The 27,906-nt window shown below is 44.5% G+C and overlaps 2 protein-coding genes across 3 annotated transcripts; one reads left to right on the forward strand and one right to left on the reverse strand.

Annotated features, from left to right (window-relative positions):
- Window positions 1-45: 45 nt before the first annotated feature.
- On the forward strand, window positions 46-5,854 carry oxnad1 (oxidoreductase NAD-binding domain containing 1). Of its 2 annotated transcripts, none has more exons than XM_086137326.1 (8): window positions 46-162; window positions 484-596; window positions 1,062-1,128; window positions 1,209-1,312; window positions 2,476-2,617; window positions 3,810-4,055; window positions 4,180-4,288; window positions 4,905-5,854. In XM_086137326.1, exons 1-8 carry the CDS (start codon window positions 160-162, stop codon window positions 5,060-5,062), a joined length of 942 nt encoding a protein of 313 aa, XP_085993452.1. In that variant the 5' UTR covers window positions 46-159; the 3' UTR covers window positions 5,063-5,854. The 2 variants fall into 2 exon arrangements, with proteins under 2 accessions (XP_085993452.1, XP_085993453.1); XM_086137327.1 differs by having other exon boundaries at window positions 1,065-1,128.
- Window positions 5,843-27,733, reverse strand: rftn1a (raftlin, lipid raft linker 1a). The gene is made up of 10 exons (XM_086137324.1): window positions 27,561-27,733; window positions 22,300-22,451; window positions 14,716-14,899; window positions 13,010-13,121; window positions 9,866-10,490; window positions 9,584-9,787; window positions 9,040-9,149; window positions 8,430-8,533; window positions 7,522-7,597; window positions 5,843-7,248 (listed from the first exon to the last, which is right to left on the reverse strand). The coding sequence occupies exons 2-10, from the start codon at window positions 22,445-22,447 to the stop codon at window positions 6,853-6,855; spliced, it is 1,959 nt and encodes a 652-aa protein (XP_085993450.1). The 5' UTR covers window positions 22,448-22,451; window positions 27,561-27,733; the 3' UTR covers window positions 5,843-6,852.
- Between the last annotated feature and the right edge of the window lie 173 nt (window positions 27,734-27,906).

The raw sequence follows: 27,906 nt of genomic DNA on the forward strand, positions 1-27,906 counted from the left end.
TACGTACAGCAGGGGGCGACAAACGTCACGGTGACGCAAAGTAATCGAAAATAGCACGAAGAAGAAAATACAGCAGTCATGTACTGTTAACATGACCAAGGTAGTCAATATTTTGTAGGAGCCACACAAACATCTTGTGACAAAAACAGCCATATCCTTATGGTAAGACGAACTTTCCGACTCTTCATTATCATCGCGACAGTTTTGAGACCTAACCGAGATGCTTTCGTTAGCTAACGAGCAATAACGGCCTGAATGAGCAGCTCACGTTGTGGGACGATTAAAACAAACAAACCGAAGAGTCACAAATAGATCACATGACGCCCTGTTGGGTCGACTGTTCAGTTTATGCCTATCCATATTAAAAATATATATACATACTGTTTCATTAAGAGAGTATATTTTGTTCAAAAGCCACTACACGTCGTTGTTCGACAACTCACGCGAGATGTTCCTCTTGACTGCGTATTGATATCTTCACAGGTAGAGATGAGCGTCCACTGCGTCGTGACGTCCGCTGGCCGGAGCTTCTCTTCATCGTATCCCGCCGCTGGCCTCATGCGCCGTCTTCTACCTGCCCCCTGCTCCATCACACGGTGAGTCCACTTGATTACGTTTATTCTCAGTTTTAGTGTTATTTACCCAGACGTTCACTTCCGCACTTACTTTACAAATTGCTAAATGTCAATGTTTACAAACCTGTATTGAGGGAAAAAAAACCCTGAACATATTTTACATTAGAAAAGTATCACAGCACACCGCCACATAAAAAAGGTCACAAAAAGTATATCTGGCATACACTGAAATACTGTCTCAATTTACTCTCTAGCTTTGTCCAACACAAAGCTAATATACTGGCACAACTTGAAAAAAACAGTGCTTACTTAATACCCCCGTGACAGCATTCAGTAGAAAAAGTATTTGTTTTGTTAAAGTCATAACTTGTCACAGCTCCTATATTGGATCATTGATGACAAGTGCAACGTCCCTTTTTATTTTTAAATTAGTCATCTATGATTCTGTTTTGAAGACGTAACTACTGACTGTATTTTTTATTTGAGAAGAAACATGTCCTCCAAAAGACAAATGGACCATCTTGAGAGGACGGCAACCAACCAAAGACAAAGCGTAAGATGCTAATATTGGCCTATGGATGGATGAAATGTACCTTGTAGATGAAATGCTTCATCCCTGAACCCTACACACAGGCTGTTTATCCTGCTCAAGTATGCGGCATCATGAAGGAGTCGGAGTCTGTAAAACGTCTCAGGTTAACAGCTCATCCGGACTTCAACTTCAAGGCGGGACAGTGGTGAGTAGAGACTCAGTCCCCCTAAAAAAAACAAAAAACAAAACTGCAGTATTTGTTTTAATCGTATTTAGTGCCGTTCACAAATAGTAACCAACTTTGGCGGTCAGGAGTAACTATTGCTTCCTACTGATGTATTTCACAAGGTCTGCAGTGCTTTTAAACAACAGGTGGGGGCAGTGTTTCATTCACCATGTCACACAAGGTTGCTGGTTACATTTTTTCCCTCCCAAGGAAAGGTGAACTCAAGCCAGCATGTTTTTTTTGGGGGGGGGGGGGGGGGGGATCAATGTTTATAGAGGAGCCCTTCACCTTCAGCCCCATGTACAAAGCATAACTTAAAAGGGGAAGATACACATTATTTAATGCTACGAGAGAAATTCGTTGAGGTAATTGTCGTATTTTATTGGTGATGACCAAATGTGTGCATTCCGTGCTACAGCCGTATCGACAGATGCCTTCACGGATAAGAATAAGAGCAAATTACCAATTTCTGAATAAACAAGTTCTGGCTTCACGGGGGTGCGCGTCTGTCAGTCAGCTCTGCCAATGGTAATGAGCAGAACGCATACACCAACGAGCGCATACTCTAGGTGGGCGGCGGCGGCGAGATCGAAAAACCCAGCAGCCAGTTCCCCTGCAGCGCTTGATAATGAATGTAAATACATGGAAAGCTTTGGGTTTGTGAGGAAAAAACCAAAAGGAGCTGTTAAGTTGTTCGTCTCCAGGTGGTAGAAGAAGAGGCAGAGGAGGTGGTGGGCGGATTGTACATGTTCTTTTCACAGCAGATCCATATTCATGACGCAAGAGTTGGAGTTAAACAGACGGTCATTGTTTGCCTGCCGCTATTGTGTTCCCCTCTGGGTCACGTGTTGAAGGACGCCGTGTCACCACTGTTTTAAGACCGGCACGCTGCATTTTTTTGTTTGGCCGCTGCTCCTTTCTAGAACTGTCATCCTTGCTGAGGTCAAAGGTCATAATCTCCACACACAATCCCACTTTGACCCTCAGCTCAGCATGTTTCTACCCTCCAGTCGAGCTTTGTGTAGCCAATCGAACAGTCAGGCTTTCTCTTGTTCTCCTATTGTGGCGTGGCAGCGAGGGAAGGACGAGCGGGAAGCTTACCAAGCTGTAACGAAAATCATTAATCCGGCTTTGTTGTGCAGGGTGGATTTCTTCATCCCGGGAGTGGACAAGGTGGGAGGTTTCTCCATGTGCTCCAGCCCGGGTCTGCTGCAGAGGGAGGGCGTCGTGGAGCTGGCCGTCAAATTTGCCACTCATCCGCCAGCGCACTGGGTTCACACGGCGGTGAGTGGGCTGACAAGAGTTTCTCAGCTTTGATATAAGACAGTCATGAAACAAAGAAAACAAAACTAACAGAAACTATATCTCACCTTAATAAAACTGAGATTATGAAAATAGAATTTCCCGAAGTTCCGAATGGTCTCCATGCCCTCACACTCGGCATACGGCAACCACTATTGCGACATGCAATTACCTAGCTAGCTAGCTCTGCCCACACCATACCCCGAAAATACATCTTGCCATCAACAACTCCGCTAGCAGGGCCACTTTAGAGCGCCTCGTTGTTGGCTGTGACTGCATACACAACACAGGAACAAAGACACAAGAGCGAGGCGGGTGGGGGGGAGCGTGCCAGGTGGTCTGACATGACAGCCAGCGTGTGGATCATACTCGAGTGGCCACTTTAGAGTGCCTCGTTGTGGGATATATTCCAGCATCTGGAGGCAGAAATGCTCACTTTAATAAGAACAGGCGCTTTTTTTTCTAATTTCCTCCAAGTTGCTGTATGAAAGTGAACAATGTGTACTCCTAGCTCTTTTCTCGGTTTGCCGGCAGCTCCTGTCTGTGACTGTGAGGATGAATAAACGGTAGTGCGAGACGTGTTTGGAGACACTGTGGGATCCTTTGATCCCGTTTGTTGCTTCAAACCGTTTTCTTTCCTATGAGCTGTAATAGTGCAGCAACTGCACTATCAAGTTTCTGGCGAGTGAATGTTTTCTTTTTTTTTTTTTTTTTGGTGTATGTGTTTGTGCTTAGGATCAGATGTTTACCAAAGTATATTTACTGCTTATTTAACATCAAAACACTTCCTCGATGTAACCTGCCAAGCTGTCATATCACAGCTTGTGGAGCTGCAGGTTTGGTGTGCGTACGCACACGCTACCTGGTATAGATCAGTGGCTCGCTCTGATCTGAGCCTCAGTGTGTGTTTTTGTTGTCATATCGCGGGCAAAAAGGTCAGCGCAGGAGTTAAGCACTCGTCTGTCTTTTTGTTTTGTGCATATAACAGCAGTGTCAGACTTGTTTTCATCACGGGCCACTTCATAGTTGCGGTTGCCCTTAGGGGGCCGATGAGAACTGTGAAACCGCAAATATATACTAGTAATCGTAGATAGGAGAAAGTGTCTGCCCAAAATGAGAGAAAAAATGATTAAGAAGTAAGGAAGCAATAACTCTCTACCGTTTCCTCCCACAGTGCACATTGGGCTCTCAGGTGGCAGTGCGCGTCGGCGGCGACTTCTACTTTGACCCCTCACCTTCGGACCCTGCCGTCGATCTGCTGCTGATCGCCGGGGGTGTGGGCATCAACCCCTTGTACTCCATTTTGTTGCACACGGCCGATTTGCTGCAGGTCAACCGAGCATCTGGCGGGCGAGGCTACAACATCGGCTCAGTCCACCTCCGCTACAGCGCCAAGACTACAGAGGAGCTGCTCTTTAAGGTGTGTCCCATCAGATCCTGGAAATCTTATAGTCATACAAAACATTTGGGGGGTGGGGGGGGGGGGGGGTGTTGATGTGTGCGTACTAACAAGTGAACTTGTTTCTTACCTTCTGCTTCCCAAGAATCCGATCCTGCAGGCGTGCAGGGAGTTTCCGGACAAGTTAACATGCCAATTCCATGTCACCCAGCAGAGCACAGATATTGAACCACATCTTCAGCCTTTTGTCAATCGTAAGTAATATACAGGCATTAGAAGCAAACCCTTGACAAGTCCCACAGTATTAAGAGTTAAACCGTAAAAATACAAAGGCTACAAATAGAGTTCGAGTTTTTCAGCAAGGAACTAAGGATAGGTTTAAAAAAAATGCAGAGTGAACCATAAGGGGTTCATACTGTCGACAAGCCTATCTACTTTTTCTTTTCTTCAAGACATCAAAAGTAACTTATTACAAGCTTAGTTGGCTCATTACTCTTCATCAAGCAAGTAAACAACGTTTACAAAATAACTGATCTGCAGTCAGCCGTTTCTCATTAGGGATGGACATATGACTACATTTGCTATACTCGCATTGTATGAGAAAACGGCCGCTTTCATGTGACGGATATAGAACAGGAGGAATCCACAATGTTCTTTATCTTCTTGGAACAAACGGCCAAATGCGTAGAAAAGAAAAAAAAATCTTGTTTTAAAATGGGCAATGTTCTGCTATGATTACAATGCTGACCTACACGCATCCCGCGGTAAAGGGGGCGGGGGACAAGTTATTGAAGATACTGTATATGCTTGAATCAGACATTCTGACAAAGAATGCCGCTCTCTTCATAATCGATTGACTTTTGTTCTTAGGTCGGAGAATCGCAGAAGAAGAGCTGCGGACACACGTGGACCCCCAGAGGACTTTGTGTTACTTATGTGGACCTCCGCCCATGATTGAGGCAATTTCCCAAACCCTCGTGAACCTTGGCCTACCGCAAGACAGAATTCTCTTTGAGAAGTGGTGGTAGCTGCGCCTACCTTCTCCCGGAACGCCACAGTGTTGTTTTCAGGGATCCTTTTTTAAAATTTTTGAGTTTCTTGATACATTTGCGTGGTGAGAGTTGAAAAACGACAGAATTACTCCAGTGACATGGAACTTGATGTGCAACGGTGGAAGTGCTCGGGCAGTTGTAGGAACCAGCGCGTTGACCCACAGGACCTGACAGTACTTTCATTTCATTTCATCTGTGAAGATCCAACATGTTTTTAGTCACCCCGCGGGGCTGAGATTTATTGACTCAAAACAGGTGCAATCTCATTTGTCGTTCAGTCATTCCGGACAAAGGCAAATGTTGACGCATTACGCCAGTGGTTACATTTTAGGCTCTAGTTTCGCTTTTTTTTTTAAAACTATATTTTGCAGTAACACTTTACATGTAGTCTGACATATAAACAGTTTCATTTATATCCCTATTGTGTGGTTGAGTGCTCATCTCCAATTTGCACCACTGAGTACATAAATCGTTGCCTGCCACACATTGGCCGATTGTGTGTGTTTTGATTTGGCATCGGGTTACACACGAGCAACATTACATGGCTCGGTGAGAAACCCACAGCGTAATTGTAATGGAGATTGCAGGTGGGCCCCGATTGGTCCGCATCCTTAAACCCCCCACAGAGATCGTCGCGAGCTTCTCGTGGGCGTCTCAGCGGGGTTGCCGTTGTCGCTTCAATTGAGTTGTTCCGCGAGGGAAATGCTCTACGCTGTAATGTGATGATTGAATGAAATAAATGACAGCGAAGCTGCGTGAAACGCTTAATTCACTTCAGCTTTTATGTAAATACATGTTGTACACAACACACGTGGTGAAGAAAATAAGAAATAAATAACAGTGTACACAATTCCTATTTTACAGAGTCCATTTACCCAAATACACTCAACTGCCATGATAACAACAACAGGTACACTTGCACATTTGAGAGAGCCATTGCAAGAGCTATTTTTTTTTTCTGGATCCAGCTCTTATTTAAATTCCAGAAGTCTACTGAAAGCAGCTGGTCTAGTAAATATACATGTCTCCTTAAGCTATGGGACCGAAATATTTATATCAATGGCCACATCTGATTTATCGGCCGTTGAAATAAAAAGTTGAGATTGAAAAGAACATTTCGAGAAATAACTTCTCTGAACAGCTTTGGCATCTCCTGGTAACCAAAAGATTACACTGTGCTTGCAGAAATGTCAAATTCTTAAAACCTAATAAAATGCCGTGAGAAGAATTCTCTACGTTGGGATGGATGCGAGTTCCCTCAAAACGCTTCACACGAGTTGATCACATTACAAGGTAAAGTATTTTGTCTCTCACTTTGGGTCACGTGACCTCAAGTGTCGCAGTATATAAAGTAGACTCATTTACATCCAGCAATCCTCGCAGTGTGGAACAGTCTCAAATAGGAGTTAAGTTGCAAACTAGGCAACACAACGGACGAAAAAAGCTTGGCTATGTTGACCTCGTATCTTAAAAGCACATCAATAAGCAACAGTGACCCCGAAAAAGCAGCCAAGTACACAACACGAATTCATATTTATGGAATGTTTTTGTCTGATTATTACTACAGCTAGATAAATGATTGATTTCCGAACTGCTGCTCCAGATGATGTACTACATACCATAGTTGCGTGTTATTGGATGCTCATATTTTTGTACAGTTTTCATGGTTTCTATAGTTATGGTGGTATTCACTTGATTTTTTTTGGGGGGGGGCATGGGGGCAGCAATTGGAATCACTTTTGGGCTGCCCGTTTATGGCAAATGCATCAACAGACACCGGAAAAGAGTTGATGTTTGATCAGCTTGTCTGACTTTACCTCCTCTTTCACTCCTCCGCCGTCCCTGTGACACACGTCTGTCCACCTCACCGACTTTTCCCGCTTGGATGTTAGAATACTGTCAATATCCGTCTCCTCTTCCTCACCTTCAACAGACGCCAGGCTGCCCGAGAGGATGGAGAGGTCCTTTTGATGTGCGTCCTCCTCGCGCCATCCTTCCGTCCTTCCTGCGGCCCAGCTCCTCCCGAGCTCGACATCGTCCTCTTTTATGTGTCTCAACTTGCCCATCTCTGTCTCCGAGACCAGGGACCTGTCCTCGCCCTCCTCAAGCATCTCCCCACATGAGTGTTTTTTTGTCTTGTGGCGACCTCGGAGGGCGAGCATCTGAAATAAAATGCAGGCGTTTGACAGATTTCAGCTCTGTGCCTCATCTTTTTTTTTTTTGTTCTCCCGTTCCCTGTAGACACCTGACAAAATGCAACAAAGCCCCTCGCTGATGATTCTTTCTGAGCACTGCGAGGCAATTTGCCTATTATTAGACTCTGTTTAATTGTATATTCCATATTTAGTAACAAGATTCGATAAAGACACCCCGTGGAACATCGAGCCACACTTAGGAGTGACAGATTTGTGGTAATGATGGAGCATGCCGCCAACCTTGAAGTCTTTTCTCTTGCGCTGCAAAACAGGTCTCTGAAGGAAGAGGATTTGCTTAGTCGACAAACTCCCATCACTGCAGACACAGATGGGGGGAGGGGGGGGGCTGTTTTATTCCTTCAAGCAAGAATGTGAGGATGCATTCAAAATTATTTCTTTTGTTCAATGCGTTTTGAAACACGACAGGTTACAAGGCGATGAGATCAGCCGAGGCGCTTTCGGCTGACAGATTGAAAAAGTGGTTTCATGTTAAGACATCCAGCATATGATCTGGGTTTGTTAGATCTCGCACCACCTGTATTTCGATTTGTTAGGTGGGTCTGTCAGCCCCAATCCTTATAAAGACTGAGGCAAAACACTGCACAATGAAACATTGTAGTCCTCATTAGGAATGTAAAAATGAGGCGTATAAGTTTTAGTTCGCTGCTGTACCATTTTTTAAAAATAGAAATATGACAAAGGTTTTGTACATACTCATGGCAGGAAGTGAATGGCTGCTCCCAGCATATCAATCCAGAAGAAATTGGCTGCTGATTTTTAAACACCAAAAACAATAATGTGCAGTCTATCAACATGGGAACGCAAACACAAATCTTAAACCGTCTCAGACATTTCCCCCCCCCCCGCGTCTAAGGTGCATTTACCAAGGACGGTTTTAGGCCGCATCCAATAATATTGCAACGTCCTTTGAAAACAAACAATTATGCTCTTATTCGGAAAGACAGTGCAGCACTTCTGGAAACAGCAGTTGTCTTGTTTTAGGCCTTTTGAGGTTTTGGCTCTCTGCCTTTCACTTTGGCTATTTATGTTCTGTTTTTTTTTTTTTTGTTTTTAGCCTAATGGTGACCTCATCATTGCAGTTGACACTAAATGGCTTGTACAGTCGATTAGTGAAGCAGCATCTGTACCTGTTGGTCTTGACGATGGGTGTGGGTAAGACACACATGAGCCTCCATCCATAGGGAGCAAGGGACTGCAGCAGCGGGACGTAGTCCGCCTTCACCACCACACCCTGGCCAGGAGGTAGTGGGTGGGGGTGGGGGTGGGTCAGCAAAGACACAATATTCAAGCATTCAACTATGCCACATACATCATATGTCGCAATTTAGAATGGATATTTATCTAATTAGATGAGGGAAAAAATAAGGTGAAATAAAATGCATTGTATTTAACTGGAGCATTGATTCCTTATTTTTGGGTGCTGATGACTATGATGTTCTCGTATGCTTATCCTGACTTTTTTTTTTCTTTCTGGCAGTGTGGCAGCCGATATCCACTTGACCCAGCACGACATGATTCTTTTTAATCAAACGAGTGAGAAGGACACACTGGGGATTGCTCAGCCTTGGCAGAGGCCTGTGTCAAGCTCATCATTTTTGTCAAAGCAGGTTTTTGTTTTTTGTTTTTTAAATCATGGGTGTCATTGTATCATGCGAGCGTAGCTAATATTGGAATAAAACGGAAAGAAACAGTTGCAGAAAATATGTGTCACCGTGGTGGAAACATGAAGGAACTCACATTGATGACAGTCCACTGCTCGACCACAATGGCATCGTAGGACGTGCTTGTGGTCTCCTCTGTCGAGTTGTGGAAAATAAACACACTGTCTACAGATGAAACGCCATTCTCTGGAGAGAGAAATACAGTGAGATTGAGATCCGAGGAGCAAGGGGGATTCGGAGCTCAACCCACTCTTTGTCATGAACCGGCTTATTTATTCCGCATGTGGATAAAAACTCTTTTCCAATGTCTCCCATTGCTACTGACCCTGTGGCACAACAACTGCATTTCATGTTGCGACATGACAGCCAATTACAGGCACGGCAGCCAGAGCAGCAAGCAACAGTATTGAACAAAAGAAAAAAGGAATATACAGCATATACAAACTCTTTAAAAAATAAATAACGTACAAACACTAGAAATGTACTCCGATGTATGCCTTGCCCCAAAGTTAGCTTGAAGCTAGCCTCCCTGTGATTCTGTTTCCGATATTTCCTATTCTTTTTCCCCAATAACAACAAGTCCAATAACTTCCCAGAATGGATTGCCTATTGTGCTCTACCGTTCTCATCTCTGAGGTGGAAAAAGCCATCAACGAGCTGTGCGCCATTGGTAAAGTGCTGAGTCATGTGGTCGAGCCAATCGCCGTCGACTCCTGTCACGAGCCCCGCCTCCTTTTGAACTCGCAAGGGCACCCGAAGTGAGTAGAACCTCAAGGATGTGTTGAGTTCCCCCGTGGAGTTGTATAAAGCAAACAGTTGGAGCCCTATATGGGAACACGCAGATAAGATGGACGATATATATATGATATGATATCAACAGGAAGTGGTATCGAGTTACTCACGATCCTGTGCTGGTACATCCTTGCCCGTCTCAGAGTTTTTCACACAAAAGTGGTTGTTGTTCCAAGTAAGGTCTGAGGTGGTTTCTTTTCGGTCTGGCCGACCTGGAGGTTTGGAATGCCTCTCGGGGGATTCTCGAGGGTTCGGTGGACTATACTCCTCCTGTCCGTTTGTACTCAGCCTTTCCGAACTCAGCGGTCTTTCTTGGGTCTCAGCCCATTGGTGAACGGAGGAGTCTCTGCGATACGAAGGTTGGCTCGTTGCGGCAAGTGACTCTCTGAGGGGGATGCGAATCCATTCGTTAGATCCCTTTCGGTTGACTTCTGAAGGGAAATCTGCTTCTGAACTCAGTGAGGGCTTGTGATCCCGTGTCGTATGTTCCACACTTTCATGAGGGAGCTCTCGAGGTTCATGGGGGAGGCCCCCCGGCACTGAGTCATCATGTCGCGAGTCTGAAGGATCCGTTGGGCTGGATTTAGCGCTGGGGGGGTGTCGGTGAATGGGAGAGGGGCTGGAGTGCAAGGACGACAACTCATCAGGGTCCCAGTTAGCCGTGAAGCAGGGGGCCCCTCCCGGCTGCTGGAGAAAGCCCAAAAACATCACTCCTTGCTCTGCTACATCCTGGATCTGAAGGAGGAGAATAAGACCGTGACATTGGGGGGATTTTTTATTTTTATTTTTTTAATGAAAATGAAACCATCAGACAAATTCACCACATGGACAAAAGTATTGGGACAAGCGATAATAGCTTCCAGTGGGATTTCGTGTCATGACATCAGATGTCGCAAAGTGAGGAAAATCAAAACACCAAAGAAAAACTGTACTGTTTGACTTTATCAAATTCAAAACACTTTTTTTGGGGGGGCGGGGGGGGATATCAGCATCAGTAATGCTGTTCACATTCATCAGTGGAAATAGTGTAATAATGGGCCCTTTAAGTTCCCCTCAGCTTGTAAAAATAAAACGACAACATGAGCGTAATTCAGAGTTTAATGCATCATTGAGCGACCTGATTTTCAGCAACCTGCATCAATCAGACTTGGCTGAGTGACGTACGTTTCTTGTCGGTCATCTGATCAAGCTGTTCCGTTCATAATCCAAGGTTGCCTTCGCTCGGCAGAGACAGCGGAATGCCTTTCCCCTTCGGCGAGCTGTGTCATTGCCCATCAGAGAATACTTGATTTGAAGGCCAATAGAGATTCTCATTATAAGCACAAGTGGGGAAAAAGCACTGGACTAAGTCTCTGTACCTTAACAGAAGGACAGATGCTGTGGTAAAAAACCTCCACCACAAAATAGCCTTGCGCAAACCTTTTCAATTGTTCAACTGAATACAAAACTGGCCCAATCATGAAAACAACAAAACATCCAGTATTTGGTGCTCCTCTCATTTCTTTCATTAAAAAAAAAAAAGGCATTATAGATTAAGACCTTCTCGTACCACACATCTCATAAGAGCTTTCATTTTCTTCATGTAGGATTTTCATCCCCTATCGTGTTCTTTCAAACATTGAGAATAGAATGTCATTTATATCACGTGAATACGCTGCACAAGACATCAGTCATGGCAACACAATTCTATTCACCATTTATACGCGGCCACGATATACAGTATTCTATTTAGGTGACACGAGAGCCTCATTTACACCCACACAAAGGCAGAGATTGGTATTCAACTGAATTAGTACCATGCTAATCATGTGCAAAGATCAAATATTCAAATGACAAAGGGACCTCATCTGTGCCCGTGCGCGTGCATGTGTGGACGGGCGGGGGTTATCAGTTGATATTTGAGCTGACAGGCTTGACAGAAGCGAAATCAGCCTGCAAACTCGAGCGGAGCAATAATGAGACGCATCTTCCCCACTTAACACACCTTGGTCACACCTCATTCGTTCATACCTGTGCAATGCGCACACAGTATGTGTGTATGTTACAACCCCCCCATAAAAAGCTGCACATTAGCGCATAAAAACCGTATAGGTGAGTGGCGACAGCTTGAGAGTGGGAGGCCTGGCGAGTGCTCGCAGAAGAGAAGATGACAGAATTGAACACGCACGCGGCACACAATCAGTTTGGATGCTTATCTTGAACCCTCCTGCTTCTCTCATCCGATTGGCTATTCACATCACGCCGCTGGAGCCGATCACATTAGACTCTGTGATGCGCCATTTGCCATCCAATCAGGTTCCCTTTTGTGTGCGCTCTTTGGGCGTTCAGATGCAAATCTTCTCAATAGAGCACATTTTCATTTCCCATTGTTGGGTTGGGGGGGGCGAATTTATAAGCAGGGAGAGAGCAAAAAGCGGTGTTAGCCAGGCGTCTGAAGGGTTAAGTCAAACGTGTTCACTATTCATGAAATAGTGACAGGTGCAACAAGTGGGAATGTTGCCTTGAATAGTTTTGCACTAAAAATTGGATGACAGAAAACCCAGCTCCGTCATGAGCTCCAGGTTTGTAGTCGCACCATCTTGCATATTTTCTTTTGTCCAGTGGTCAAGTTAAAAAAAAAAAAAAAAAAAAAAGACTTGGGCAAACTACTGGTGAAATTTCTAACCACGTGCTAACAATAACAAATACTTCCTGTACTACTGCGCATGTGTAAACCAGTGTGGTGGTTGCTTTTGCCGTTTGCTGGCTAAGCAGTAGGAATCACTGTGGCAGGCTGAGGTTGGATCAGACTTTTGCGGCAGGCTTGTTTTCGTTGTAGTGAACCTCGTTGCGAGGCAAGGGCAGAGAAAAAGATTTCGTACAACGCAACAGGGCGATTTTTCGTTGGAGGGGGAGCAGAAAAGTGGGAATGGTTTTAATGCATGAAGATTTTTTCACACTCGGGGGTATTTTCGCACATGTAGGTTTCGTTGTAGAGGAGTTTCACTGGATCCACGTATTAACTGAGAAGTCCAAACAGATTGGCGCATAGCCCTCCATTCACACTGACATTCAACAGCAGAGAGAAAGCATCGACAAAATGCTGCCAAAGAGGGCTTGCGGTAGCATGACTGTACAACACTGATCCGTTTGATTACGGCCCACAAAGGGCAACATTATTCTCGAGCTTGTGGTATCACAATGTGAAAACATTTCTTGGGAAAAGTGAATAACATTGGCAACAGTCGGCACGTTGCCCCCCCCGTTGAACTCACCCTCTTGACGTAGTTCTGAATCACCTCCGGGTCAGCCGCCTGATGACCGGCGGCGCATACGTCCGTCTCCAGACGATGCCTCCACCATTTGTTTTCCTGGCTTTTCTCCCAACTGCAAATTGGCAAATAAAAAGCTTTCATAAATAAACATCACTCAAAACATGAGGAAAGTCACTTCAATTCTGTTCTCATGAAGCAGAAAATGTGGTCATGCTGTTTTAACATTAGCCTGAACGGCCTCCTCTGGGATAGTTTCCCTTTTCATTATCACCCAGCGGCGCCATTACCCACTTCCATTACACTTTGAGCGTGTCCCCCCCCCCTGCCCCGCTTCATAGGCTGTGGCAGACATTTTGCTCGTGTTCGTGGGTGCTCACTGAACTGGAATGATCACAGCAGAACCATCATGTCCGTTTTGGTAGCAAGTGGTTGATTTTTCCATTTGCCCGCAATCACAATAGATTTATTAGATGGGGGGTGGGGAGAAATTCAGCTTCCAGTGCAAGATGGGATCATAAAAGAAAAAAAAAAGTATTGAAATATGCCTCTTCATATTTGGAATGAGGTCAGGGAGAAGGCCGTGGCAATATCATGTGCTGCCAGGCGCAGGTGACATTCCCAGCTAGATTTGAAACAGTTGATCTGTCTTTTTCTCACTCTCCAGCCATATTTTTATTTTTTTGTATGAAAGGGGCCAGCGGTGATACGGAGATAAAAGGCCCTGGTAAGAAAAAAAAATAATAATAAAAAAGGATGGAGGGGGACAAAAGAAAAAGCTCCGTGTTCATCAATAAAGAAGGGGATGAAAGCGAGAAGAGATGGTTTGGCGCTTTCAGTGCCCCTCTGGTGAGGTCTGATGATGCAATCAGCCATCTCCACAGAGACAGGTGCCAGGCAGTCGCCGGACGGGCGAGGCGAGGCGCGTCAGAAGCTCAACACCTGCTTGCCTATTCCAGTGTAATGAGGCGTGCATTTTAAAACACTCTCCCTCTTGAATTCATTTCCTTTAAAAAAAAACTGTGGACGAAACAGTACAATGAATTACTTTGGCTTTAACAATAGGAAACAACAAGTATACTCTGACAAATAACATCTGACGCTCATCTAGCTTGGACACCAAGTGAGAGGCCGAAAAATTAAATGAGCTTCCGCTCGATGGCATACAATTTTAGAACCACTTGTCTGCATGACACATTTGTTTATTTAGGCCAGTGAGTGAAAGGAGTGTAACCTATTGAAAATACATAGCACTCAAACTTGGTTACATGGTACCGTGTATCAATTATAGTAAAAAGTGAAAGAATTAGGGCAAGCGAGCCGCAGTCAAACATTTCCTCCCGTTTGACTCATCTGCTGTAATTTGACATGAACAGATGAAGGTAAGCTGCAGACACTTGTGCCGGCGATAAAGCTTCTCCTTGTCACATCAATGAAGTCACAAAAGCAGCAAAGTCGTTTGTCAATTTGGATGCGGCGGCAACAATGGGCGCAGGCGACATTGCCTCGTAATTGCCCGCATTCGGGCTCGATTACATTAAATATGAAAAATAATACGGCACAAATGACAACCTTTAGTGGTGTCAGTTGAGTGTTGGACATTTTTGCATTTGTGACACATTTCTCCAATTTTCTGCTAAATTGTCATGTCTTGCCTTTTTATAGCCCCTCGCCCCCCAAAAAAGTATTTCTCTTTAAAGAGTGTATACCTTGGGGTTTCTCGCACCAGCACGGCCCGGTGAAGCTGCCGTTGGATGTGGGCGTGATGAGGGCCGCAAGGGTGCACAAACGGGTGGACGGAAACCAGGACGAAACCTTGCGTGTAGAGCTCTCTGACCTGCACGGGAAGTTCTCGGACTGAAGACAGGCAGAGCACAGACGACACTGGTACCTCTGGAAGAGATGACAAACGGAAATGTTGCACCAAAGTAGGGGAGGAGCGAGAGCGTGTTTGATGATGATCAGTCCCACTGCGAGACAACACATGGCATCGTCACGCTAAATCGAAAACTAATTACACGAGAAATCCCATCTTCACTGCGGCCTTACCAGATGCTCAAGTGTGCAAACGCTTCAATGGAGAAATGGAAACCGTTTTTGTTTTTTTCCAGTTGCAACACCACAGTTAGGGTTAACCTCATGAGACATGACGTGAAACCACCACTTTTATTTTTAGTGAAGTTCAAAATCAATAGTTTGTCTTTTGAGGAAATTACGGAAAAGTGATTTATGAATTATTAAATCCATAATGGCTTTTCCATTTTGATTTCACCTGAATTGCCTGCGAGAGGCTGCTGAAATGCTGCTGGAAGTTGCGTCCATGCCAATTTTTTTTTTTTTTTTTTTTTAAACCAGAGGACTAACCATATTTGCGAAACAGAAGCTGAATATTTTCTTTTTATATTTATATAATCCCCCCCCCCAAAAAAATAAAAATCGACAAACAAGAAAAATCTCGCTGCCTCAATACAACCTTAGAGAGAGTAAGGATCTATTCAAATAAAGAAATATACAATTAAAAAATAAATCTAAAACTTTATCAAGCACAATGCTATTTATTTTGTAACTGACTGGCAATCCTGCAATGAGGCTAACAAATATCAAATTATCTAATTTATACTTGACAATGAAGCACCACGATTTGCCAAGCCCTGCCACTAGTAAAAATGTGTGATTAAGTGTGCCCCATCCCAAAAATAAATAAATAAATAAAAAGCCTGTATGTAGAAGCTACAAAATGGTGGCAAGGCACGATTTTCATCTGAATGAGACTCCTCAACTCACTTCATTATAGTCGTTTGGTACCAAAATGCTGCCGAAGCACTACATGGTCTAGTACGACTCCTCAAATCACTTCAACATAGCTCCTTAGCAACAAGATGCCAGAGAGGGCACTAAAATGTTGCTTTTGCCTTAGCACAAAAACAAAATAGGTGAATTCCACACCCCAAAAAAATGTGCATATGCGGAACCTCAAATATATGTGACTTTTGTGAATAACATGAATGGACAGTTGGGAATCAAAATCAAGGGAAAATTGGGGCACTGTAAAATGATGCGTATGAACAGATTTAGCCATGGGCTTTGAGTTCAACTTTTGTGCTTTAATGCATGTACCCATGCTGCAAAATTGTTTATACTGCACATTGATCATATAAGGGCTGAAAGACAATGCCATCACATTGCAAGTTTTTAGCATGTGACATTAGCAAGGCTTGCTTGCAAAGAAAGCCACTTCTTTTATTACCACAGACAATGAAGAGAACCCCCACACTTCTCACTTCAGTGGAAATGGTTAGCGGAGCTTATCGTACGGGAGCAAAACTGTCAGCGCAAATCCATGAGGGGCATGTTTATGAAAGGTGCCCTCTCGGGGTCGCTGCCTTGTCATCAGGCTCACTTGTGTTAAATGCGTTTTTTTGGGGGGCGGGGGGGGGGGGGCAACGCCAGTGGCAGGTTGCCGAGTGACGCCAGGTGTGCGCTGGAGAGAATAGAAGACGCGACGAAGTGGGGGAAGGAGGCATGTTTGTGCCTGAGCGCTTGTCATGGCTCCCGTTCAGTCTCATTTGCATTGGTCTGGAGAAGAGAAAATAACCTGAATAAATTAAAAAGGCAGACACAGAGAAGAAAAAAAAAGATGTGAGCCATCTCATTTTCAATTTGTTCTCCATCATCTGGTGTGCTCACACATCACCAGATGCACACAAGCGTGCACGCACATGTGACTGGCCAGTACAGACACACGCGCAGTCAAATAGTCTAACATCCTTGCATTTTTTTCCTTGAGTGGGGCCGCCACATGTCCACACCACAAAGGTGGGAAGTCAAGGTTTATGTCACGCAAACATAAAAAGACAAGAACACACTTAGCCACGCACAAATTGCTCCTCCAACAGGAAGAGGGGTGGGGGGGGGGTACATCTTGGCACAAATATTTGGAAGCGGGAAAGGCTTTCATCCACCAAACACATAAACGGGTGCCTGTGTGCACGTCTCCAGAACAGCATGGTAATGATTATATTAGCAGCTGGAGAGCATGTTGGTTGGCGCTGGTGATAACAAAGACCCAGTCATTAGTCGCCATAAGTGCTGTGTGGCGAGGCCTCGCTCACCCGCCGCCGTGATGAAACTTCTCAGGCACACACAAGTTATCAGTGTGCAGCGATTAACACTTGGGAATGCCACTTATGCCATCTGCCACTGAGGGAAATCAACACACGGGGGGGGGGGGGGGGGGCACTACAATTGCCCCTCCAGAATAGGAACGTGAATGGGACCCATTGCTTTTTTTTGGACAACCAACAATATGTGGGCAACTAACTCGATGTGGGACAGTGGCAAGGTGTGACAAGGAAAGAAAGAAAGCGCTCTTTGTGTTGGAATGCTTGCTGGTTTTAAAATGCATTTTTTCAAACTGCGCCTACCAAAGAGGACCTGGAAAACGTGACAAGACAAAATGTTAAGATGAACACACTGACGCTTTCCGCACGTTAGGTATACAACTGTAAACGACAGCGTGCATGACTTTTGAAATCATTTTATATGAATTCATACTGTGCATGACAATAGAATCTGTATTGTGGCATCACACCCAGTCAATGTGTGTTCCGAAGAGAGAGGAAGCATTAAGCCTGCCAGGTGACGAATGAGGATTAGGGCTCGCAGGCACCCTCAAGGCTTATCCTCGCTTTGCTGGAGATTCACTTTTTTATTCAGATTGCCCTCTAATGACTTGCAGAGGTTTCAGGCAGGGATCTGCGCCAAAACGGTGGCTATAAAACAATCAACTTCCTGGAGCCAGGAGCTCCCTACAGCTCTGGGAATGCACCCGCAGGCTTCAAAGTTTGATGGTCAGCATCTGTGGAGGGCTCCACTTAAAAGGAAAAAAAAATTAGCCTGGAGCTTAAGGCCGCCGTATATGTTTAATAATAATTTCACAGCTATATTTATATTTCATATGCATTAGTCGCAAAAAAAATAAAGCAAAAGTGCAAAGAGCCTCTGACACTGGAGCTCTAGTCAATGAATGGAGTCAACAGCCTTTGAATTATCCTCAAATACTGTTGTTACTCACCCACTCCCTCTCTTTGTACAATCGTAATATAGTTAGAGTGACCAAAGTAATCTGCTTCTTTCTTGACAATCGCACCATGTTGTGCGCGGTTCAATTAAAAAACTAAACAAAAAAGCAGTCTTGTATAGTGAGTGGGTGACTCAGAATGTGGTTTCCTAATTAAAACACAAGGGGTCAGTTTTTCCCCTTGCAGCGATTTGAACTATGTACAAAATAAGGTGCCACGTTGCTGTATTTAATTTCGTTTTTTTTTTTTAAACATAACTGTTCCAATCCACTTGCATCGCCCTTCAGGGGTATACACAGCGTGCATTCTCGTTTGGCTCGCCTTTTTTTTTTTTATGCACAGCAACTCACGGCCGTCTTTGCCGGCGATCTCTCGGGCGACATGAAGGATGTCCCCTGAAAAGGAACCGCCGTCACACGACCACTTTAAATCATCTCGCGTCGCAAGCCTTCTCACGCGCTCCCTTTAATAAGTGCGGTCGGGTCGGGGAACATCTCGCCATGTGATGGATTTGTCTTTCACGGATTCTCTCGGCCAAATACATCACACACGCACGCGCTCTGATATCACAGATGTATGATGGAGGAATATGTGACATTTCATCCGCGGAATGCATATTTACTCAATCAAATTCATATTATATATATATAACTAGTATTTAAAGCCGTCATGCACACACACGCACACACCTCTGCCATCTTAGCTGAGAATTATCCACATGTTGTAGTTTTAATGAACCGAGCGGCCTGTCTCTGCAGGGCAGCACAAAGTCATCATCAGCTTCAGTCCCGCGGCAATGCACCATACCGAGTCCCTCACACATCCTCCACTCTCACACCTCTTAAACAGATTTTTTTTTCCTTCCACCATCGTGACCAGACCTAACTAACGCCTGTGTCTCTTCTCCACTAAGGGGCTCCTCTGTTGCGCAGCCTCTCGTTACTGCATCGCATTCTTTGCCTCTGCCTTTCCTTACCCTGGCCACTGTATGTACTCCGGACCTTCATACAGTCAAGATGACATTTCAAGGCGAGATGATGTCATAGGGTGCAGCTGTTGGATGATAAAAGCGTAACAAGGCATTAGATTTGTGCTTTATGGCAAGGCGGAGGGCGACACGTGAGATGTCTGACCCAGGGGCCAAATATGTGAATGCCGAGCGGTCACATTAAGTCACCATGACCGAGTCAGACTCAGATTGACTTAGTCACACTGAAGGAATAGAACCTCCAAATTTGGATGCCCTTCTGGTTATAAAAATGAGAATCTGACCCCCATTTTTAGGGGGAGGAAAAAAAAAACCCAAGTGGCACAAAACATCCGTCTTGGTGCCTTTTCTTGCTGAATCAAAAAGATGGACCGACGTAGTCATGCGACACCTCAGCATTCTCTAAAAAAAAAAAAAAAAGCATTCAAAGCATGAACTCATCTTCCTCTTTTTTTTTTTAACTTTTTGACACACATTCCTAAAGGAGTACCAGCCTCAACAAAGGGTGTTTAAAAGAAGACAGAAAAGAGAAGACTCTCCATCAGAATTGCATGAAGTAAGTGGACTCTATTGCCACCATAGCCGTGGTCAGTTGTCAGAAGCAAACAAAGGGATGACATCAGGGTTGTGCTGGCCTGTCATTTTTAGCTGATGAGTATAATTTCAAAAGAGTTTTTATTATTTTCCTCCATTTTTAAAGTAGCCCTGAAGTAGAAAGATATGGCCAAATGGAACAAAAGTAGCTGAGTTTTATATTACACAATTTAACCTTTTGGGGGAGGGGGGGTTCCCTCGTACCGAGAGTGACAGGAAAGAGTTGGCTTCAGGCGGCAGTCTATGCATCAGCAGCAGGCCACAATGCTCTCTCTCTGTGGTGGGTGGGGGATACTCAAAAAGCATCACTCCTCAGACTATCTGCTCAGAGTGAGAAAGTCCGCAGCTCGTTTTGAAAAAGAGGCACAGTGTGATATGTGGAAATATTTTGCTTACATAAAACTGAATAGGCTTGTCTTGATATCTTTGTCGATTTTGCATCATTTCCGACTTCAACAACAAAAAACCCCACCCCCCAAAACAGACAGTCTGTATGCTCTCTGAGAACGACACTTCAGTTTAATAAACAGTCACAGATCTCAGAGGGTGACGCGAGTGCGATATTTGTTTTTCATTACTGTGTTAGAGTCATCAAGTCACATTGGCAGGCAAATATTATTAATGGCAACAAAATTGAATTAGAGTGTGGGCTTGACCGCACTTTTTCTTTTCCCTCCCAATGTCACGGACAGACACGAGGATGCCTATATCGACCCCTTGCATACACACAGGCGCGCACACACAAATACAAATAAATCCCTTTCCTGGGAATGAGGTCTCTCAATCTGCACACAAAATCAAATAATCCTCCAGGAATCCTTCACTCCTCTTGCTCTCTGTATCGCAAATGGAGGGAGGGTGAAAAGCACACAGACATTCGTGCAAACACTCTCTCTCTCTCTCTCTTACACGCACACACAAAACACACAATCAATTCATAATAGCCATGCGAGGAGAGCCATCTTAAGGCTGCTCAGATGGCATCAGGGAGTTTACCATATAAATGACCTACCCGTCTGCTTGAAGATAACAGTAACTCTGTTCTCAAAGAGACAAAAATTGTTTCATGTTGCATAGGGATGAAACGGTTTCAACGAGAGCATTTTAGGCCGGGGTTGACGCATCAAATCTTTTGACTCATCTCCATGATCACCATTCACAAGGCAAGTTTTGTTCTGTTGTCCAAGACCATCAAAATTTACATTCCCCCCTCCCCCATTACAGAATCTATTTATTCCCAACAGTCTATTCTCTCCATTTTGTAGCGTTTCATCTTGGCTGCAATGCTACTGAACGCATATGTGGTTGTTGGCTCCTTTGTCCAATCAGATTTCAGCCCCTGTGTGTTACCGCATCAATCTAATCTGACCTGAGCCTTCAGAATCAGTAGTGGTGCTGCCTACGGTAACTTAAATTACAAAGTAAATTGGGGGCTTTTCAGCAAACGGATTTCAAATTCACCTCGCAGACAATAGCGTCACCATTTTGCTGTCCCCCGATTGGTTGGCCAGAACAAAACTTGAATTTGACTAAAATGATTTTAGGCTGCCAGATGCCAAACCCAACGGGGTTTGTTGTTGTAAAAGCTAGTTTGTCCCCAAGTGGTAGCGACATTGTGTCTTGCCGTCATGTCTGTTAGAACGTTGCATTGGAGAGTCACCCGCAGAGGAATTTCAGTGAGCTTCTTGCACCTGTTTCGGCTTGTCGCTTCATATTGTATGAGGCGCACTCGCGTGTAGAAATCCATGAGGGGAGAGCAGCCGTTTTGTTGCATCTGCTTCCCCTCACTTTGCTCGCTTTTCTTGCGCGCCAACAGTCCACACAAGGAACACAATGGAAGGATTTATATATTTAGAAACCACACGCCTCTGGAGGATTCTCGTCAAACTTTTGTCAAGATGCTGCGAGCGCTCACCCACACATTAGTGGATCACTTTTCAATATTCACTGCATGATGCACGGAAAAAAAATTTGCAAAAAAACATCAGCATCATTGTGTGAGGTGGAGGGCACGTCGACAAAGTACACAGCGCATTGAACTTTCAACACACATCGATACAGATTTTATAAGCTTTTTTTTTTTTTTGCCTTTAGGACTCTCGCAGTATGAAGACAACTGTTCAGCAGAGTTGCTGACCTAAAGATTTCATTTTTTCTGGTTAAAGTTGGAAAAGCAACTTTGGAAGTCGAAACATGGCACAAATCACAATGGGGGTGGGGGGAACAAAACAAAACAGCCAACCTGGGAGTTCTTTGGTGGCGGGGTCGTATTAGGAAAAAAAAATCTTTGGCTGAGGCTTAAATGGTTATCATATGGAATGCATTTACCCCAGTTCAAGTGGAACTGAGATAAAATCAAAATGAGGATACCTCATCTAACTGTGACATTTCTTCAATGCTGCCATAATACGTTTAATAATTGACGATGCCATCTTTTGGAAACAGAGCTACATCTTGGGTACTTAACGCGAAGGGCTGGACTCTAAATGATAAACACGCTAAAATAACTTCATTATGAGGCTTTCTTAATGAATTATTTTAATCTGTGTGAACACAGTGATGTTTTTTTGTTTCATATAGACTTGAGTCACGCGGACAAGAAAAATAACGAGAATCGAGACCATCCATACCTTCTTTCCCCAAAAGAAAATCCAGGAAGTGGTACGTGTAGGACACTCCCACTTTGGTCTCCACCTGAGGCCTTCGCAGTGTGGAGTAGATGTTGCCGGGGCTTTGCGTCTCTTCGGCTTTACGCAACTTCGGGAGCCTGCACCCCATATCTCTGCAGAGAGGAGACATGGAGATGAGGAGAGCAGATATTGCTGCGAAAAGACAGCCTTGATAAGCATTTCTAAATACGTACGTAGCGGTTCTAAATATAAAAATTACATTCACACTTTCTAGGAAGGGTGTCTGCATTTCGGTGCTCATGTGCAAGCTCCCGCTGTGGGGAAATAACGCGTTTCTCTCTCGCACCCTTCGTGCCCCCACACACACTGTGTAATGCAATAATGGCGAAATATGAAACTGTCACCCATTACCTGCTTGCCAGGCTGTGATACGGCAGTCTCCTAATCAAACGTGGCTGATTGGGAGCGACATGTTTGATCAGAACGAATTAAAGCAGAAATGAGAGTGATTTCCTGCCCCGTCAAGCGCGGCGACACGACACCAGACAGAGAGGAGAGAGCTAAGATGGCAAGCGTGTTTGCACCGCCGTCCAATTTATATGTTGATCCACAAGGTCGGCATTCCATCACAAAGAGATTTTCTCAAGACTGCGCAAGCCCAACAGGCAATTAAAATGACAATTTAGAGCGGTCAAAATTCCCTCTTCTCCTTCGCTCTGTTTACAGCGGGCAAGACGGATCCAAAGCGCCGGGGTTAGATCGCACCGAAAACAGGATTGAGATGCTTTTCTAGACAAATAACATTGGATGGAAGGCAGAGGGGCCCAAATGAAGACGATGACATCGATGACGAGTTGACAAATATCGTCAAGCAAATCCGATGTGACAGGCTGGCCAACCTCCAGCCATCAATTACACTTTAGCAGAGTCACATTGTGAGGTGTGTGTGTGCGTCCGCTCCGAAGGCCGGCCCGCATCGTCGCTTGGCAAGTACGGAGAAAGCCAAAATGCACGGACATTAACTTGGCGAACGATTCTAACAGATGAACGCTTCGTGTGGATGTTAAAGCATCTTTTAACGCTGGGTTGGGGGGGTGAAGCGTTTTCATACATGATTTATCATGAAACATTTACCGGTACTTCCTCACCTCGGTTTTGCAGCTATGCAGAAAATACACTAATTAAAGCACAGGGAGAAAAAACAGTTGATGCAATGATATAAAAATTAATCACACCCTTGTTCAAATGCCTGTTTTTTGTCATATGAATACCAAGATGAATTCCACAACCCCCCCCCCTTATGTGGCCTATACTCTATATAACTCAAATGACTTTTTTCAATTATTTTTCAAGGCTGCACATATTTGGGATGTGGCTGTGTTCAAAAGAAATCAACCACATTCAGCAGACATCCGCGACTGTTTACTTACTCTGATTTCCCATAAATACATTTTCGATGGTCTTGTCGGCTTTTCCTGCTTTACAGCAGAAATCTGAAGCTTTTGTGCAAACACCGACTTGCGTTTGGAACTGTTCCGAGTTCCCTCCAAAGGTAAACAGACCCAAAGGACCACGCTCATGCTTCACCATAAAGTTCAATCATGGTTTCATTGGATCACAATAAAACCTCCCAAAAGACGTGTGGGAAAAGGTGACAGGAACTGACAGTTTGAAATAGCAGTCAGTGTTAGCACAAAACAGTCAGGCATCTGCGCGGAACAAAAAAAAAAAAAAAGTCAGTAAAAGTCCCCTAGAAATTGAATTAAATGTTGACACATGACTTGAAATCTGATTGGCTAATTGTGCACACAGCCACATCGCAGTTCTGCGTGCGCACATGCGGCAACCACGTTTCAGTTCGGTTTAGGTCACATTAATGGTAGATTTTTTTTCTTGTTTTTTGTCATGATTTATCTTGCTCATTTATTTTTTTTAAATACCACAAACATCTGGCACTTGATCGGGAGTGTTGGAACTCTCCCTCCAACATTTCAAAGTTGTCCTCACAAGGCGGCAGCGCAGGTTCTTTATCGGTTGGTTCGAGACAAATTTGTTCCAGCTAACTTCGGCGATCTGCACAGATGAATACATTTCACGACTGTTTTTTTTTTCAATGTTATTAGATAAATATTGATTGTGCATGCTGCTGCCAGCTGGTGTGCGTGGCGCAGCTGCATGCTGTTACATTGCACATTTCTATGGTATTGACAGTTTCTATAATTGTGATGTGGTGGTATTAGGAAGTGGATTAAGTCCCTACTGGTCCCCATGTATGGAAAATATGAGCAATTGATTGCTCTGCTATCCTATGTCACAACGCCAACATGGGGAGGGGGAGGGGGCTTTTCCCATCCAATTCAAACAAAGAGCAATTAATCAACTAATGGATTGTTAATTTTACCCATTAGTGATCGGTGCAATTTAGTCAAATGCACATTCCTAAATTGATGGGATACCCGAGTGGACGAAAAACGGATTGTGTGGCTTTTCGCCAGGCATCACAAGAAAGAATGGCCGGTGGCACATGACAGTAGCTGAAGTGTGACCTGAAGCTGCCATGACAATGATAAAACGAAAGCTAGAGGAACCAACAACTAGCGAAGCTACTCGTTCAAGGTCAATTTAATGTTTTAAGTTGCCATCGCTTTTTTACATTTCCACCTCCCTTATCTCGCTCTCAATACTAACTGGCTCCAATGCGTCCAGTTCCTTCTGGTCACCCTTGCTACTTTGTCACATTCGACACACTTTGCCCCTCTCGCTCGCTCTCCATCCGCCCACCCTTCTGTCCACTCGATCCATCTGTCTGATAGCTCATAAGAGTTCCCGCCGCGGATGTGATCCCCCCCCCACTGAGCCCATTTAGAGGCGCAATCTACAAGTATGTTTCCAGGCAGCCGCCGTGACGGCTAAGTTATGACTTAGTTTAGGGCGCGCGCCAAACATTTTTCACTCTTCAGCCAATGCACACCGCGTAGGCATAGAGTCGGGGGTCAACCTTCAACATGGTTGAAGGATGACAGACAGAACATTGGACTCAACAGCAAATGAAGAAGTCAGGTTGTACTTGTGGAAACACTCAAAGAAGTTCAAGACAAAAAGGCTTCTCAAACACACAGGAGCTTCTACTTTCTCCACATGTTGACTTCAAACAGAATCTCACCGCTCTCACACAAGCAGCAAAAAGGGCCTTGACAGCAAAAAACAGCCATTAAACATGAAGCGACGCAGGCAGATAAAAAGCCAAGCGAAAGGGGAGAACGTAAAAGAGGAGGAAGGCAGACGGGAGTACGGCGTAGGGCGTCTCATTTGAGAATCTCTTGTAACAGAGTCTTGGAAATGACAGGATTTGCGTGAGAGCGTAATCCGTCTGCTCTGCTATACCTCTTGAACACATACGCACAGAAATGCACTCAAGGAGGGGCGAAGGGGGTGGGGGGCTTGTTTGGAGTGGTGCAATAGACATCTACCGGGGAGGGAGAGTCTGACCGAACTTGAGAACGTTCAAAGTAGTAATCAGCTCGAGCCACTGGGGAGGCTCCAGTCATCCAGTGAACCTGATCGCTTGTGTTCAAATGCTAATTTATGGACATTTTCATTTCAATTGCCAAGCAGCCGACATTATTTTGAGGTCGCACTATGGCACTTTGGAGACTTTTAAGCTTGGACAACTTCTGAGCTCCAAATAAGACCTAATTCTGAAGGAATGTTTTTAAAATGGGGGGTGTGGTGGTTAGCGGCAAAGAGGAGCAGCACTTAATTTTGCACGCTCTGTTGTGAATTGGGATTTTTGTGTTCTGCATCCAGCCCTGCTCTCAGTTGTTACATTGTAGTTGTGAAGATAAAGACTCTGTTTTTCCACCTCCATGTCCTGTCTGCTTCCGGGTCCAAATTCTGCCCCTCATGTAACGGAAAGAGCATGAACACTAAAGTATGTGCTGTATCGATGATAACTAAACGCTCAAGTTTTGAAGGACACTGTCAAAAAGGTATTAAAGTACAAACATTTAAATACAATGTTAACTTGATTCAAGAGTATTATTTGTTCTCTAATCAAGCTTGGAATGCGCTCTCATTTAAGGGGTAAGCCCATATGAGTGAGGTCAGGAGGTCCTCGAGAGTGTTATTTTGTCTTTGTGTTCAATTATTAGGGTTCAACAAACCAATTCCCAAAATACACTGTCTCTGCAAAATGTAATATTTGTATATAATGAAGGGGTGAATGTTTGCATAGGGGATACGAGTCTTCGTAAGGTCAATTTGCTTTACAAAGTGTGTCAAAAAAGTTCCAGGAGGGATATCACAAGATACATTTCAAAACCAAACTATGAGCTTTGCCCTGAATTGTGGGCCAGCATCTTTGCTTCGTTCACACCTGCTCACAATGTCCTCAGCATCTGACAGTTCCTAGGCCAAGAAGACCTTCGCTGTGCTGGAGCAAACCTCCCTACTCGAGCAACTTGACTACATGTGATTTTCTTCCTCTTTCCCAAGCTCTTAAAAGGGTCATTCAAGGGGGTGCGTTTTGAAGACTCAGTCGACATCATGATTGCCGTGATGATGGAGTTGCAAAGGATCCCCAAAGAATCTTTCAAGGATTACATGAAGGCGTGGCAGAGGAGGCTGAAAGAATGCGATAGACCCCAGAGGGATTATTTTGAAGGGGAAAACTTGTAGTTTGGATTTGAAATATCTTTTGAGACAACAGTTCTGACACACCTTGTGTATCTCGGTAATCAAATTCGTTTTCGAGAAATGTCTGTGAATTGTGACACAGTCACAGCAAGCAGCTTTGACTCCAAAAGACCTTACTTTTCTTTTGTTTAATCTCACGTTGATCTTTTGTTTGTCCCCAGGGCTGTAGATAACAATTAAAAACACAAGCGCTGTCCAAGAGTTTCTGATGTATTGTTGTTTTAAAAAAAATAGAGCAACAAGTTCCAAATGAAACAAGATGTTAGTTTCAGCTGTTTGCGGTGTTCCAATTTAGTAGACAGAGCATCTTTCATAGGCCAATTTATCTAAAACCACCACCAAAACTGCCCTTTAGCCCCAATATAAAAAACAGCAAAAAAAAAAGGACAAATGTTCGAAATGACACCATTTTGTTTGAAAGACGCACACCTGACGAGTCCATTTACGTAGGATAACACAATTCAGCTAGCTTCCGAACACTCTCCCTCGACTAAAATGTCACGCAACTATAATTCGTTTGTTTAAAAACAGTTTTAAGTGCCGGGTAAAGAGGAGTAAAAACTCACCGAGCTTGGTGCTCGTAGGTGGGAGCGACGAACTGTCGGCGTGAGAGCCTCCTCTGGCACGGCAGGAGGGGATGTGACACGCGTGGATCCGGTGGACTCGAAGGCTTCCGAGATGTGGCTTGGAGCTCTTTACTGGGCAAGGCGCTCTTCGCCCAGCTCACTCGGAAGACTTTTCCGACTAAAACGCCCCGAGTTTTCTTTACGTCCGCGCCCCCATCAGGTAACACTTATACTGCTCCATCCAGCTAATACGCCCACGTTTCGGTGCCATTAACCCCGTAAGGCTCAACACACCCCTCAACCCCCCCCCCCCCACAAATTCATATTTAATAAGCAGCAATCCCGA

Source organism: Hippocampus guttulatus, chromosome 18 (genome assembly GCF_054856545.1).
Source record: "Hippocampus guttulatus isolate MCC_2025c chromosome 18, RoL_Hgut_1.0, whole genome shotgun sequence".
Lineage (NCBI taxonomy): Eukaryota > Metazoa > Chordata > Actinopteri > Syngnathiformes > Syngnathidae > Hippocampus > Hippocampus guttulatus.